Source organism: Arachis duranensis, chromosome 1 (assembly GCF_000817695.3).
Source record: "Arachis duranensis cultivar V14167 chromosome 1, aradu.V14167.gnm2.J7QH, whole genome shotgun sequence".
NCBI classification, from domain to species: domain Eukaryota; kingdom Viridiplantae; phylum Streptophyta; class Magnoliopsida; order Fabales; family Fabaceae; genus Arachis; species Arachis duranensis.
The window spans coordinates 89,342,132-89,358,918 of record NC_029772.3 but is presented as its reverse complement, the minus strand read 5'-3'; the positions used below and the strand labels follow the sequence as shown (position 1 = coordinate 89,358,918).

Here is a 16,787-nt window from a genome sequence, read left to right as displayed (position 1 = left end):
GGGTTAGGGATAAGCAACTCAGTTCCCAAACCATTCACTTAACCACATTGTAAAAGTAACTGCTACCTCAATCACATCAAACGATGCAGTTACTTTGGAAAGATAAGAGACTTTAATGATCCATTACTCTTTCTCTCTCCTCACCAAAACAATGCCACGACTCCCCACGTCACAAACATAATGACTTTTTAATGAAGTAAGTTGAACTGGGGGCTCACTCAATAACCTATCCAACCGAGTTATAAATCTTCAAGAAGCTCAACCTGCTTCATTAAAAATTCTTCACAGGCCAAGTTTGGGGGCTGTGATATGGTCGTAATAAATGAGATATAACTCGGTGTAATCCGTTATGAGCTCGCCCATTTATGAGCTATAACTCAGCGTGGTCCGTTATGAGCTCACCCATTCATAAGCTATAACTCGGCGTAATATGTTATAAGTTCGTCCTTTCATAAGTCATAACTCGGTCAAATAAGTGCTTCCATCATAACCGATGATATAACGGTATACCAGTAAAGATATGTTATCCACCTTTTTATAAATGACCTTAATACCAAAAGCGTAACGGACGAACAACCTACCATATAAAGCAAGGTAAAGTGTTATTTTCACCACATTCGAACAGAATAATATACTGACTTAAGTTTCGGAGTGCCTTTATAGGTACACTCCTCCTCCTCTTCATTGCTCGTACTTTCACGACACAACACGAAGGAAAAGCTCGGTCTCAAGAGTTGGACGTTCAGTCTCCGAGGACATAACTCGGTTGATACCTCTATTTCGCTAGCAAGATCACGGACAATCGGGTTTATTATTGTTGTTATAATAAACCGATTTGTTTTGGTTTATTAAAAAATAAATTATTAACCAGTTTAATAAAGATGTCCAATAATATTATAACATATATAAGCATTTTTTAAAAAAGATATTCTTAGTATCTTTATCTAAGTAGTCTCCTTAAATAGTATGTTCTATTCAAATTCAGTACTAGTCTATTACTCATCTAATAAGATTTGATAGTGCTTAGAGTCAAAGGTTTGATCACATAACTTGAGAGTTTGTTTCTTCAGTAACCCCCACACTACTCCCACACCCCCCTTTTCAATAAATAATTATGATAACATGCACGAAATACAGAAAATGATTGAGCATTATTAAATAATTTGACAAGTTTAATTAAATTAGCAAGGAGGAACTATCTTAAGAAAAAGTTGCCATCCTTGAAGCAATGAATGCCACACGGCTATAATAAAGGCACATTGATGGCTTTAAGCTCATTGATAATTGGTGTAAACATTAATTAAAGACAACAAGCATTGTACTACTTAATTTGATGTCACTCTATCTAAGAATGTATAAGTAGCAGTTGCGTGTGGGGTCCAGTACCTTAGAAGGAAGGAGGGATATGGGTCCCATAGCTTTGGATCTTCAAACGTATATAAACAACTTGGGAGCTTCAAAGATTGTGTTTTTAGTTAAAGCCTCTCAATCTCAAAAAAATGGAAAAAGAAACAGCTTTTCAAGATTTGTTTTTAGTTTGAATGTGTTGATAGGAGAAGAGAAAATGGAGAGTTTGGTGATGAGTGGGAAGAAGCTTTGTGTGATGGTGTTATGTTTGTACTGGGTTCATGCAGTGACAGCTTCTGTTACATATGATCACAAAGCAATTGTTGTTAATGGGCAGAGAAAGATTCTGTTTTCTGGTTCTATACACTACCCCAGAAGCACACCTCAGGTACTTTCTTTCTTAATCATGTTTTTCTTTTATTAGTCATTATTTTTAATTGTATTTTTTCATTGTTCATTGATGGGGTGAATGCATGTAGATGTGGCCAGAGCTTATTCAAAAAGCTAAAGAGGGAGGGGTGGATGTTATTCAAACCTATGTGTTTTGGAATGGACATGAACCTTCTCCAGGGAAAGTAATTCACTTTCCAAAAGATTTGCATGGTTTTTATTCTTTTATTTTAAAAGAACTGGAAAGAAACTAAAACTAATATACTTTTGCTTACAAAATATTTCAGTATTATTTCGAGGATAGGTACGACTTAGTTAAGTTCATCAAGGTAGTGCAGCAAGCTGGACTTTATGTTAATCTCCGAATTGGTCCCTATGTATGTTCTGAATGGAACTTTGGGTAATGATCTTCATAATTTGGCTTATAATTCAATATAATAATTTAGGAGTGAAAGGAGCTTATACTAATGCTTATTGCTTAGTCAACACTTCACATGCTTTGTCTACTGTTCAGGGGTTTTCCTGTTTGGCTAAAGTTTGTTCCAGGCATTGCTTTCAGAACAGATAATGAGCCTTTCAAGGTATTAATTAATCATCAATTCAACCATCGTACTTATTATTATTAGATTATAGAAAGATTATCAATTTTTGTGATGCTGTAGGCAGCAATGCAGAAGTTCACTGAGAAGATTGTGAGTATGATGAAGGCTGAGAATCTGTTTGAGACACAGGGGGGTCCAATAATTCTGTCACAGGTAAAGTGAAGTGAATGGGATTGCTAATTATAGCATAGCTTTCAATCCTGCATTTTGTTTGTTTATGTTATGAATTTTGTGTTGCAATTTCAATTGAATGTGATGTGACAGATAGAGAATGAGCTTGGACCAGTGGAATGGGAAATTGGTGATCCTGCAAAAGCTTATGCAAAATGGGCAGCTAAAATGGCTGTAGGTCTAGACACTGGTGTCCCTTGGATTATGTGCAAGCAAGAAGATGCTCCTGACCCTGTTGTAAGCAATCTTAAACATCTCATTTTCATTTGGAAATTGAGTCTTCATCCTTCTCTCTTGTTATCTCAATTACACTTTGTTATAGATTGACACATGCAATGGGTATTACTGTGAAAACTTCACTCCCAACAAGAACTACAAACCAAAAATGTGGACAGAAAACTGGACAGGCTGGTTAGTTCAACAAATATAAATGCTAATCCAAATATGGGAATGAGTTAAATGCAAAAACTCCAGTTATTTGATTTTGTAGGTGCACTTATTTTGGTGGTGGAGTTAATATTAGACCAGCAGAAGACTTGGCATTCTCAGTTGCTAGGTTCATACAAAATGGTGGTTCATTTGTTAACTATTATATGGTATCATTCTGCTTATGACATGTTCATATTTTTTCCGAGCTTTCGATTTGAGTCTAATATGTTCATATTTTCTGGTCCAGTATCACGGAGGAACTAACTTCGAGCGAACATCTGGTGGCCCCTTCATTACCACTAGCTATGACTATGATGCTCCAATTGATGAATATGGTATGCAAATTAAATGATGTAAAGTCAATTTTAGCAAATTGCACATAAAGTTGCAAGAATATGAGATATCTTTTGTTGTCAAACTAACAGGACTTCTAAATGAACCAAAATGGGGACATTTGAGAGATTTGCACAAAGCAATAAAGCTGTGTGAACCAGCTTTGATATCTGTAGATCCAAAGGTGACATCACTTGGAAATAACCTCGAGGTAATTAATGTCCCTAAGCTGCTATATACATGATTATGATAAAACCAATTAGGTTCCATGTATTGCAAGATTTGTTTATTTTGTTTGTTTGTTAATGTCTTAGGCACATGTTTTCAAGACAGATTCTGGTGCTTGTGCTGCATTCCTTGCAAACTATGACACCAAATCTTCTGCAAAAGTTTCATTTGCAAATGAGCAATATGAACTACCACGTTGGTCCATAAGCATTCTTCCTGACTGCAAAACTGAAGTTTTCAACACTGCAAGGGTAAGAGATAATTCTGCTTGCTATCTCAAAAATGTGATATAAAAACTCTAGAGTTCAATACTTAGTTGCATTCAATTTTATGCAGATTGGTGCTCAAAGCTCCCAGAAGAAGATGACTGTTGTAAGGAATGCATTTGATTGGGAGTCATACATTGAAGAACCTGCGTCGTCCAGCGAAGAGGATTCCATCACAGCGAATGCGCTTTGGGAGCAGATCAACATCACTAGAGATTCTACAGATTATTTGTGGTACATGACAGAGTAAGCATCTTGCAACTTATCATACTTGTCTTTGTCTATTTGAGTTCTAGACCACTTAATTAAAGCTTGATGCAAGCATGCTGTGTTGTGATCCCATGTTCAGTGTCAATATTGATCCTAATGAAGGTTTTATTAAGAGTGGAAAATGGCCTCTTCTTACAGTAATGTCAGCAGGCCATGCTTTACTAGTTTTCATTAATGGCCAACATTCAGGTGAATGAAATTAGTAACTTTGTTTTTTTGTTGGTGTTGTATTTTGATGAAATCCAGTTTACTAATCCATATCATGTATGTGACATTATGAACATAGGAACTTCTTACGCCGGAGCCGACTTTCCTAAACTAACATTTAATCAAACTGTTAATGTAAGGGCTGGCAACAACAAGATTTCTTTACTTAGTATTGCCATCGGCCTCCCGGTTAGTTCTCCTGGAAATTTTCTTATTTACTTTTGTAACATTTATTATTTTTGAGAAGTTTCTGACTTTTTCAACCTTAAATTAATGTTTCAGCATGTTGGCATACACTTTGAGACATGGAATGTTGGGGTGTTAGGCCCTGTGACACTTGAGGGTGTAAATGAAGGGACCAGAGATTTGTCTCACCAGAAATGGTCTTACAAGGTTTGTTATAATGTCATTCAATTTTGATGAATGGTTTTATGGTAGCAGCAATAGATTTTGCATACTGTTTGTTGGGCAGGTTGGTCTGAAAGGTGAAGACTTAGGCCTTCAAACCGTGAGTGGGAGCGGCTCTGTTGAATGGGCACAAGGATCCTTATTGGCTAAGAAACAACCTTTGACATGGTACAAGGTAAGTAAGATTCAATATTCAAAGCAATCAGCACATGTGTTCTGATTTCTGAGCCATTTTATGTTCAATGCTATTATCAGACAAATTTTAACAAACCAGAAGGAAATGATCCATTGGCTCTAGACATGATCAGCATGGGAAAAGGTCAAGTATGGATAAATGGCCGAAGCATCGGCCGCCATTGGCCAGGATACACAGCACACGGAATTTGTTGGGATTGCGACTATGCCGGATCTTACACTGACAAGAAATGCAAAAAAAACTGTGGAGAACCTAGCCAGAGATGGTAAGAGCTATAGCTGATACAATTACACAAAGTAAAATGTTATAAGCTCATTCATCTTTCATCAACTTTTATATGATATAAATAGATAATATATTATCTTATCATCGGTTTTATGCTAATCATATCTTGTTTATTATTCAACAAACTGTTTGATTCACAGTTGAGTTCAACTGGCCTTTAGTTCAAAACATATTCATTCAATCTTGGCATTCAACAGGTACCATGTTCCGAGGTCATGGCTGAGGCTGAGTGGGAACTATATGGTTGTGTTTGAAGAATGGGGAGGTGACCCTACTAGGATTTCTTTGGTGAAAAGAACAACAGATAGTGTGTGTGCTGATATATATGAAGATCAACCAACTCTGAAGAACAGGGAGAAGCTGGATTCTGGAAATGTTATTAGGCCAAAAGCACATTTGTGGTGTCCTCCAGGACAAAAGATGTCACAGATTAAGTTTGCTAGCTATGGTTTGCCACATGGAAGTTGTGGAAACTATAGACAAGGAGATTGTCATGCTCACAAATCATATGACGCTCCTCAAAGGGTATTCTCCATTTAATAGAATAGAACTGTCAAGCAAATATGATAGAACTAGTAATGTTATATTACAACATTTGAAATATCATCAGTTAACTAATAAAGTAACATGATTCAACATACCAAAGTAGATGGATTGGCCCATACCAAAGTGTTAGTTATTTCATAAAACTAGTAATTTATGTACCTCCAATCATTGCCATATATCCTTATTCCAAAGTTGGGACTTCCAATTCTTGAACCGCCAACCGGGATGGAATAAGAGAACTAACTAACTGCCAATATCACACAGAACTAATTTCTATATTAACAAAATTGAACCACAATTAGAATACAATTCTAACACAAAAGTTGCTTCAAAACAATGTCACTCACCCAATGTTTTTGTATTTAACTTTATTGTTTTGGTTTTAGAACTGCATTGGCAAACAATCATGCATGGTAACCGTTGCTTCTGAAGTTTTTGGGGGAGACCCATGTCCAGGAATTGCTAAGAAGCTCTCAGTTGAGGCCATATGCAGATAGGAACAGTCTCAGGATCAGCATTCAAAGTTGAAGCCCAACAATTAAATAGCTGAATTGTATAAAAAGGATTCCTCTTTCTGACTCATTGAGCCCAAACTGTTTCTAGTTTCTTGCTAAGGTCCTTTTGTTCTACACCAATAATAATCATCCACACCACAATCTTTTTTCTGAGATACACATTAAAGGGGTTTGGGGATCTTTATCTTTTAGACTATATCAGCTGTCACATCATCTTCTATCCTCTTTGTGTTTCACATGTTCCTTAGCCTCCCTAGGCCATTGGTGATGTGAGTAAACGTTTTCTTCCTTTCTTTTTTTCCCAAACTTTGAAAATGTTTACAAATGACATACAGATAGATACAGTTACTTATGACATTTCAGTATGTAGATGAATTGTGAATTGATATACGATACTTCACTTAATTAGTGAATTCATGTAACTATGAAATAAGCCAGAGTTATTGTACTGTAAAATTCCAATTCAATTCAAATTGATTGATTCAATTGTCTCATCATCATGATGTGATGAATAACAGCATAATTCTGAGGGTAAAAAATGCATTTATGCTAAGGAGAGAAGTTTATTACGCATATAAGCCAAACAAGAATCTGATACAAGAATCAACCAAAGCATACTTTAATGTAATTCGAAACAACTTTATTCGAATTACATTCCTTAATAATTCGAATCAATACAGTTCGAATTATTTCCAACCATTGCGTACAAGTAATTCGAATCAACTTGAAACGAATTATAAAAGCATAATTCGAATTGTATCAATTCGAATTAGTAGGACACGTGAGTAGGAGGAAGTTCGAATCAAATTGATTCGAATTACTCACATTTCAAATCAAATGGTAATTCGAATTACACATTGTACAATAAGATACTAGAAAAAATACTATATAATATAAAAAAAATATACTAAAAGAAGTATAAAACAAAATTATAGTAAATTAATTTTAGTATAAAATTATTAAATATAAATTAATTTTAACTCCTATTAGTACATTGAATTAAAAATAACATATAAAAATGTACTTATATTTATTAAATTTTAATAACATATAAAAATTTAATGACTTTTTAAATATTTTTTTATAATAGGAGTACATTTTTATATACTTTAAATACTTTATATAAGAATGTACTTATATTTATCATACAAAAATAAAGTGTTGTGCCAATATAATAACATTATAATATTTTAAATCAATTTTTTTTAGGATTTTAGATTAAAAACAGCACATGAAAAAGCATTATTGGTATTTTAAAGCTAATTTAATTAAAAAAATAGAACTGTATATTTTAGGATTTTATGTACATAATTAGGCTAATTTTTTTTAATATTGATCAAAGATGTATGTTACACTATGTTATTTGGTTTCAGGTAAGCTTTACTCTACTATAATTTTTTTTTTATTTTTCAAAAGACACAAATCTAAAAAATTTTATAAATTAATTTAAAATAAAATATCATTGACGTTTTATAAAATTTTTTAGATTTGTGTCTTCTGAAAAGTAAAAAAAAAAATTATAGTAGAGTAAAACTTACTTGAAACCAAATAACATAGTGTAACATACATCTTTGATCAATATTAAAAAAAATTAGCCTAATTATGTACATAAAATCCTAAAATATACAGTTCTATTTTTTTAATTAAGTTAGCTGTAAAATACCAATAATGTTTTTTCATGTGCTGTTTTTAATCTAAAATCCTAAAAAAATTGATTTAAAATATTATAATGTTATTATATTAGCACAACACTTTATTTTTGTATGATAAATATAAGTACATTCTTATATAAAGTATTTAAAGTATATAAAAATGTACTCCTATTATAAAAAAATATTTAAAAAGTCATTAAATTTTTATATGTTATTAAAATTTAATAAATACAAGTACATTTTTATGTTATTTTTAATTCAATGTACTAATGTACTAATAGGAGTTAAAATTACTTTATATTTAATAATTTATACTAAAATTAATTTACTATAATCTTATTTTATACTTCTTTTAGTATTTTTTTATATTATATAGTATTTTTTCTAGTATCTTATTGTACAATGTGTAATTCGAATTACCATTTGATTTGAAATGTGAGTAATTCGAATCAATTTGATTCGAACTTCCTCCTACTCACGTGTCCTACTAATTCGAATTGATACAATTCGAATTATGCTTTTATAATTCGTTCCAAGTTGATTCGAATTACTTGTACGCAATGGTTGGGAATAATTCGTGCTGTATTGATTCAAATTATTAAGGAATTTAATTCGAATAAAGTTGTTTCGAATTACATTAAAGTGTGTTTTGGCTGATTCTTGTATCAGATTCTTGTTTGGCTTATATGCGTAGTAAACTTCTCTCCTTGGTTTAAATGCATTTTTTACCCTAATTCTGAATTACAAGTGGCTAATATTATACACATTTAACATAATCTCATTATTGTATTACCCAACCTCAAAGTTTTCCAAATTATAATCCTTACTTTGCTGTATTTTATTAAACAGTAAAATGATGTTAATGTTAATTTGTTAAAGTTAAGTTAAATTATATAAATTAAGGCATCAAATCTAAAAAAATAGTAGTAACTAGTCTAAAGAGTAGGTAGGTCCGAATCCACAGAATAGAGTTGTGATGGCCGAAAGCTTAAGGTACGTACGTTAAAGTATTGGGATTCAATCTTGTTAAGTACTTGTGGAACTGCTTTTTCAAAATGCTTATTCTTCCACCCTCCTCTTCCCTATTTCTTTCTCCACTCATCAAATTGTGGCACTCAAAAACAAATTATTAAAAGAAGATTCTACAGGCTCAAATGAACTAAAGATTTTGTTCTAAAGAATTTTATGTGATTAATAATTTTGTAGCCAATGTGTAATCAATAATTTCATTCCGTTTTGGTAAAAACTCAGGTGCAGTTAACTTTATGGAAAGTTGATAGTTCAGAGTTGTTAGATGACAATTTAGTCAAACCTGTCAAATTATTTAATGACTCTCAATTATTAACTTCACATGAAAAAGTTGTAATTATATTTAACAGAGATCGATTTCTTTTATATAAAGTGAAGAAGGCTATCATCTATACAAAGAGAATGCTAAGCAGTAAAAGTAAAAGATAGAAAAGACAAGATAAAGCAAGCAGACAATTATTAGCATTAAAGCTCCAACTGTAGGTTGTAGGCTGTGTAGGCAAGTTTTTATGGCAAGCACATCAGACAAAGCCTCAATCACTCTGACTCAAGTAATAACTTCTCTTTAACATTTTTTTCCCAGAAAATCACAATTGGTCCTTCATAATGCAGAATTTGTATTGGAGGCCAATTAATCACTCACCCCAATGTATTGAAAATGATATCTTAATTTGCATTAGAAACTTTAATATATTATTGCAGAGGCCCACCTTCCACTATTAGAATTCAGCCACAGGATAGCTCTCAACCTTTTCTCCTCAGCAAATCAAATAGTGGTAAGAGGAAAACATTTTGTAATTTATTTTCCCATTATTATACTAAGAATTAGTCTAATCCTCCAAGATTGTGCTTGTCCAGCTAAAATATTGTGCATTGCTTCCCTTGTTTCAACTTTCATGGGATGGAGTGTGACTTTCTCTTCAAATGAGAGGAATATTTATCTTATGATCATAGAGTAAAAGAATAGGGCAAGTCAGTGTACAAGCATCTCGCGTTAATACAGGATCTAGAAAGAGTATATTATAAGCCGTTAAACTTTTAATTATATCAGTAGCTGATTCCACGCTTATAATCAGAGAGTATATAAAGGGGGAAAAAAAATCATAAGTCACACCTATATTTCTCACATTGCTAAGAAAATGGACAATTTTCAAACACCCTATTGGCCTAAGATTATGACTAAACATGTAGATTTTGATCTTTCTTTACTGTTAACTAAAGAATGTGCCCCTATATCACCCACCACCAAGGCTTTCATAAAGCAAATTCCAGAGCTCCAATGTGATAACTTATTATATATGTCATCTTCCCCTTTGTCATCATTAGCTCTTCAAAAGTGAGAAAAAAGTTAATGTCATTAGGAAAGAACAAAGGGATAGAGTCATGAAGACCTCTTAATCATGTATAATTAAGCTTTTAATGGAAGATTTGCGAAATAAAAAAGAAAAAAAGCAGGATCATTATGACAGAGAATTCAGAAGCGTAAGGTTAAAGAAATGTTACTTTGTCCAAAGGTGAATTGTGATAGGAAGATTGAGAAAAGAATGATTAAAGTACATCCAACTGAATAACAGAAAAGCAATAAGTAGCTAAAGGGGTTGATGAGTAATAAGTGTATTACATGGACATTTGTAAATTGATGAATAAAGAAACAAAAAGAAATGAAACCATGGGCTATTTGCAACATCCATTGCCAAATGGAGAAGAGCAAGAGGTCAAGCAGGGATTTACATTTGATTCAAGAGAGCACTTGCCAGTTGCCACCATCTGCATGGAGGGTACAAGTCAAATAAGCAAAGCAATAATGGTTCAACTTTGTGTTTTATTAATTTCTCTGCTGAAGAGGATAGGAAATTATTACAGGGGCAAGTACACAGTACACTTTTGATTAAAGTAATCAAATAATGATGCATGGATAGAAGATTACACGTGTCGTCACTTCAATGGCCCCTACCAGTATGTTTAATCCAATAAGGACAAAGCACCTAAAGATTTTAAAAGGTGGGGGCACATTAGACACGAGTATTTCCTTGCATGGCAATTATATTTCTTTGATGATCTGATTCTGACTCATCATGTAACTGGCAAACTGCTGAAGCTAAAAGCAGAATTATTGTAGACATCTAAAGCCTCTGATATTTAGTTCCATGTGATGCAAGGATGACAAAGGTGAACACTATTTAGTATTTACTTCCATAAAATTTACAATGTTACTTCTTAGTACTTAGAACTAGTAACTGTCTAAAATGATTGTGAGTGTGAGTGTGACATAATACATACTCCCACATACCATACAATACTGTACAATACAATACAATACAATACAATACAATACAATACAATACACGTAGTCAGGTATATGCATTATGGTGCCATGGATGGGACAGGGTTGCTGTCTATGTCATGTTCATTCATGAATCCTGATCAGGAGAGCAGATCAGTGCAATGGAATCAGATGGCCATAAGCATATACAATTCTGTCTCATTGTTATGTTAAAGGACATTTTGGTTACTGCTATGATTGACCCCTACTCCCTCATATAGCCACATGGGACCCCACCATTGGGTGCCTCCATCTCAATCACATTCACCTCAACCACCTCACTTTCATTTTAGGTACAATTATAATAAGAAAAAAAAAGTAAAATCTCACTTGCAGTTGTCTTCATGTGAAGTTAATAGTTGAGAATCGTTAGATGATTTGATATGTTTGATTAAATTATCATCTATCGATTCTCAACTATCAATTTCACATGAAGACAACTTATTTAAGATATGATTAAGGAAAAAAATTCTATTTCATTTCAAGTTAATTCCCATGAGCTTTAATATGAGTAAAAGATAAAAGGACTTTGTTGCAGCTTCCTGTTAAGAGAGTGGTGACTAGTCATGTTTTGTAATGAGTATCTGATAAGGATATTCCAAGCTGAAAATATCATCACCAATGACACATGTGGGTGGTGTAGCATCCAAGAATTCTACATCATATCATAGTCTAAACTTTGGGTGGTGGGTGGAGAAATTCTTATTGCATGCTTTTGACTGCTTCTATCATGATATTCCAATTTTAAGCATCAGAAAAACTAACAACTACCCATGAAATTTCATTCTATAAATGGTTAAAGCATATCTAACCTGATATTATCACAAAAAGACAATATAATATAAGTGAATACCTCGCCAAACTTGATTTGAAGATAAATAAGTGATCAAACAAAAAGAAACTAACATCCATTGGATGAACAGGAAGAGATGTGAGGAAAATTTATTTCATACAGCTGAAATGACCCCACCATCTCACTTTCCATCTTGCACCTTCTAATTTCTAGAATTTTTGCTCCAACCACTTACTACTTTACTTTAGGAAAATTAAACAACCAAAGATGTCTAAAATAAAAATGGGAATCATATCATAGAAATTAATGACTAAAAAATAAATAAAAAAGGAGCAAAAGAAAAAAAGGAAAAAAAAATACTAGTTGTTATATATCCCAAGGGAGTGATAATGTTGAAGAAGCCTATTGGCTTCCCTAAGGCCACTGAAGTAAGCTCCATGAGTTGTGGAATAATGGGTTCTGTGAGTTGCTTCCCCTGCAAACAAAATCTGAAGTGGTGGTGATGATGTGCTTTCTCTAGGCAATGGCTCAGCCATTGTATCAAAATCTTCACCACTTGATCCAACAGCAACATAACTGTATGACCCTAAAAACAAAGGATCTGTTGCCCATTTTGTCTTCAACACTTTGCTGAACTGAACTTCATTGTATGAATAACCAGAACACAGAAAGCTGGAGAATGTGTCTGAAGCTCCATTAATGATCTCTTCATCTTTGAGTGACTCAAGTGCCTTTGCTTCTTCCCCAGCAAACCAACAAAGGAGGACACTGGAATTCTTGTAGATTGGACAAAGGGTAGGTGACCTCCTCATCCACCAAGGTATCTTCTTGTGCCTCATCTCAGAGTGAGGTGAATGAAAAACCAATTGCAAGTATGGGAACCTTTTAGGGCGGTGATGACCGTCTTTACAATGATGTGTTGTTGGGCTCAATTGCATAAACAACTTGTTAACAACACCAAAACCAAGCCTTGAAATTGCTTCAGCCTTATAATTTGGAAGAGGGGGCTGAAACATACCTTGATCATCACCAATAGCAGCTTTTAGCACTCCAAGTGAAACAGTGATAATGACATGATCAGCATGCATAACTGATCCATCACAGAAGTGTAGCTTCACAGGCCTAGAAGAACAGAAACCATTTTGTTCATGTCTCTCTGGTTGCCATTGAATTCTTGTGACTTTTCTACCTAACTGAATTACCCCCGGCGGTAGAGCAGAAGCCAAGTACTCAATTATGCTCAAGTAGCCTTTGGCAATGGTGATTTCTTCACCAGGGAACATTTGGTATTCACTCTCAGCATTGTAATCAAGGTTCAAGAGATCACCGGCAGATGTGTATGTCCTCTGCGTGTTCTCATGCATTGCAAAGATTGCTTCTTCAAGCAACTTCCTGTTCCATATCCCACACCCTTTGAACTCCTCTTGATCCTTTGAGGAATCCCAGTATGCATCAAGGCCTCCCCTGAGTCACAATTGAGCATATTTTCAAATCAGATTCTAAATCACTTTATTTGTAATCTATAGTTTTTTATTAGTGATGATATAGGCCTTAATGGCTGCTTTTAGTAATTGACTCATCACACAAATTCAGAGACACAAATTTGTTTGGAAGAAGAGACAATGATAAAAATAGATAAAATGTCTCTATTAAGCAATACAATTTGTCAGATTTTTTGACACCTATAAAACTTGGAATAGTAAAAAAGGAATAAAAATACATTTGCTTTATGTTTCTATATTTTTTGTTTTGAAACACATACCAAACAAAGGTGTCTGATTTGGTAATGTGTCCAATCAATGTAATAATTCTCTACTTTTATTGAGTGGTGAGACATGAATGAATTATATTAAAAAATAATAATTAAAGGAAAAAGTAAAGGATCAATGGCTTGCCTGAGGAAAGAACCAATACTAAGGCCTGCAGAGCCAACTCTTGTTGACACCTTCTTACAGAAGCTGTGAAGAAATTCATCACCTCTTGCAGTAGTATCTCGTTCAGTGATGTTGTTCTTCTGGTTCTTGCCCTGAGCATGATCCATGAGGTTCTTGAAGAGCCTTGTGATGGGGTTTACAATGGAAGGGTCCAAGTGGAAGCCACCTTCAGCAATGGTGATGGTGGTTTGATCTGATGAGTTTCCATCCATGCACTCCCAAGGCTTGTCAGAAAGCAATGAGTGTGTTTGTTGAGCAATCTTGTGAAGAGGGCTTCCTCCAATTCCATGGATCCAAGTAGCACCAAGCTCAATCTGGTCACCACAGAACTCAGAGGTGTTGATTCTCCCTCCAATCCTGTTCTTCACCACCATTGTTGTTCACTGCTTCTCACACTGACAATAAAACAAACAGTTAGAGGGCGTTGAAGAGCAAAGTAGTAATGTGTGTTATTTGAGAGAGGGTGATATTCTGAGTTACTGAGAATGAATTTATAACCGTGCTGGGTTCACTGAACAGGGCTATATCATACGCTTATTTTATATACTACCCCATTATTTATTTATTTTGTACAACCAATCAAGTCAATTTGACTTGTTTTACTTAAAAAAAAAATTCAAATGTTTAGTGTCTTAGTTTTCTCGGTAAAAGTTACAAACTAGTAAGAGAAGATAGTTAATCACTTGATTAAGGAAACTTGAGTGGCTTTTTCCCCTTGTGACTTGTTCTTTAGTATAATTTATCTTACCCCTAATAATAAAGACAGAGGTCTACTTTTCTTTTATTTATCTACAAAACAACCACCACTATAGTCTCACTTTGAATTATGCTAACTGTTACGTATAGCACTATTATAATTAATAAATACATTGAAAATTAAAAGTTGAATCTAAAAATAATAATAAATAATAATGAGACAAAGTCCTCTTCTGTGACCCTACGGCATGTCCACGATTGAGTAATAATTGAGAGAGAGAGAACCTGTGGTCAGGTTTACAGAGGAAAACAAACAAAACAAATTGCATCATCACAACACAGAGAGTCACAGATATTGAACGTAGAAACTAAAATAAAAATTTAATGAATGAGAAAAAAGGTTGATAGTGCTTTTCACCAACCTCATCAATGGATGGGGGTGTCCTTAAGACTATTCACTGCAAAATCTAACAATTAAAATCCATTTTTAATTATTGGATTATACTCAATAGAATCTGTTCGCTGATTTTATTAACTTCTGAATTAGTGATTTTATTTACTTTGGCTCATTTATTTATGCATGAAGATTCTGTGAGTGAGACCACGCATCTTTCATTCTCCATGGTCAACGAGTTGAGGGTTTTCCAACATTGCATGATTTTCCAAGCAAAATGGAAAATGTGAGAAAAGAAAAAAGAAGAATAAATCGCACCATCACATGATGGTTATTCTCTATCTATATTTATAAAGTGAATAAGAACTTTTAACAATAAATCATTTTTCATATTAAGGATGATATTTGAATAATTAATACACTAAATTAATTCAACTCCTTCTATAAATGAAAAGTGTAGTTCGTAGGGGGAAGCCATAGAAGCATATGAAAAATAGAACCAATGATATGTGGACAAGGCGGCCAATGAAAACAGTCCAATATAGATGGGAGATGCTAATTAGTTAATAGCTTAATCATATCTATATTGAACACATGATTAGTTGTTAACTAGGGGGTAGTAATGCATCATTAACAAAGCATAATTACTCAGAAACTCACAAGTAAGAAATCCCCACGTAATCCCATATAATTACTCCACTTCACATCGTCTATCGTGAAATTTTTTCTTGAGCACTGAACCAAATTTTGATTGAGAACTTCAAAAGGTTTTCACACGCTCCTCTAGGGATTCATGTAGCATAGGTAGAAACTAGAAATTCGAATAAAATGTGATATTTTCACTTAATTTTATAAGTAAAACTAAGAGAAAATATGAAAGAAAAAGTATTGAAGAATTAGAGATCATACTTTAATCTCTTTTAATTGTTAAAAAAAAATTAAGAGAATTTATATTCGTAGAAATTCGTTTTCAGAACTTTTCTTCAATATTTTTTTATTTTTCATTCTTATATATTTATTTTTAACAAATGCACTCAAAGTTTAACAGGAAAAGTCTTACAAATATTTTTAATCACTAAAACAGCTTTGATTGAAACAAACATATATTCTTATTCTTGATTAGAAATTAAAACTTCTCATTTTAAATTCATTCGTTTATGTTCTTGAAACACCAAAACTCAAATCAAATAAAAAGGATTTCATTAGTTCTTGAGAAAATAAAATATGTTTATATAAGATAACATTTTAATTCTATTAGCTATAATAATAATAGTATCTTAAGAGACTGATTAGTTAAGTCCGTGAAGTAATGCATTTGAATTAGTCATTGCTAACCTATCTGCTGATGAAGCTATCTTTCATTAAGAAAAGAAATCGAATGACACATACTAGTGACAATGATTTATTTATGGATGTATTAAAACACACACATGTAATATATTTTTTATGATAAAGATATAACATGACAAATTCTATACTAAACAATTCAACAAGGTCGCGTATAAAAGTACACTCAAGAGGGTAACGATGGAGACATAATATTTTCCAATGCAGTATGCTAGCGACTCAAGTGCTTTAGTTTGTAGTGGCTGTAGTGATATCTCTTATAATCAGAAAACCACATTGTTAGGTTGACGAACTTGAACTATTTTAATTTATTTGCATTTTCCTACAATCGAATAGGCTACACATCAGACACAAGAAAATAAACATTAAAAAAAAGCTAGGCTACAGACGTACTAATCAAATGTCAAACTAGACTAATTTATTTTT

The 16,787-nt window shown here is 33.3% G+C and overlaps 2 protein-coding genes across 2 annotated transcripts; one reads left to right on the top strand and one right to left on the bottom strand.

Annotated features, from left to right (window-relative positions):
• Nucleotides 1-1,450: 1,450 nt before the first annotated feature.
• Nucleotides 1,451-6,650, top strand: LOC107496611 (beta-galactosidase). Its single transcript, XM_016117914.3, has 19 exons — nt 1,451-1,735; nt 1,827-1,922; nt 2,025-2,137; nt 2,252-2,318; nt 2,400-2,492; nt 2,604-2,747; nt 2,833-2,921; nt 3,001-3,106; nt 3,187-3,274; nt 3,365-3,483; nt 3,587-3,751; nt 3,837-4,012; nt 4,116-4,225; nt 4,323-4,432; nt 4,526-4,636; nt 4,716-4,826; nt 4,907-5,112; nt 5,330-5,657; nt 6,065-6,650. The coding sequence occupies exons 1-19, from the start codon at nt 1,565-1,567 to the stop codon at nt 6,173-6,175; spliced, it is 2,514 nt and encodes an 837-aa protein (XP_015973400.3). The 5' UTR covers nt 1,451-1,564; the 3' UTR covers nt 6,176-6,650.
• Nucleotides 6,651-12,039: 5,389 nt separating this feature from the next.
• Nucleotides 12,040-14,298, bottom strand: LOC107496621 (probable polyamine oxidase 5). Its single transcript, XM_016117925.3, has 2 exons — nt 13,886-14,298; nt 12,040-13,454 (listed from the first exon to the last, which is right to left on the bottom strand). The coding sequence occupies exons 1-2, from the start codon at nt 14,296-14,298 to the stop codon at nt 12,350-12,352; spliced, it is 1,518 nt and encodes a 505-aa protein (XP_015973411.1). The 3' UTR covers nt 12,040-12,349.
• Between the last annotated feature and the right edge of the window lie 2,489 nt (nt 14,299-16,787).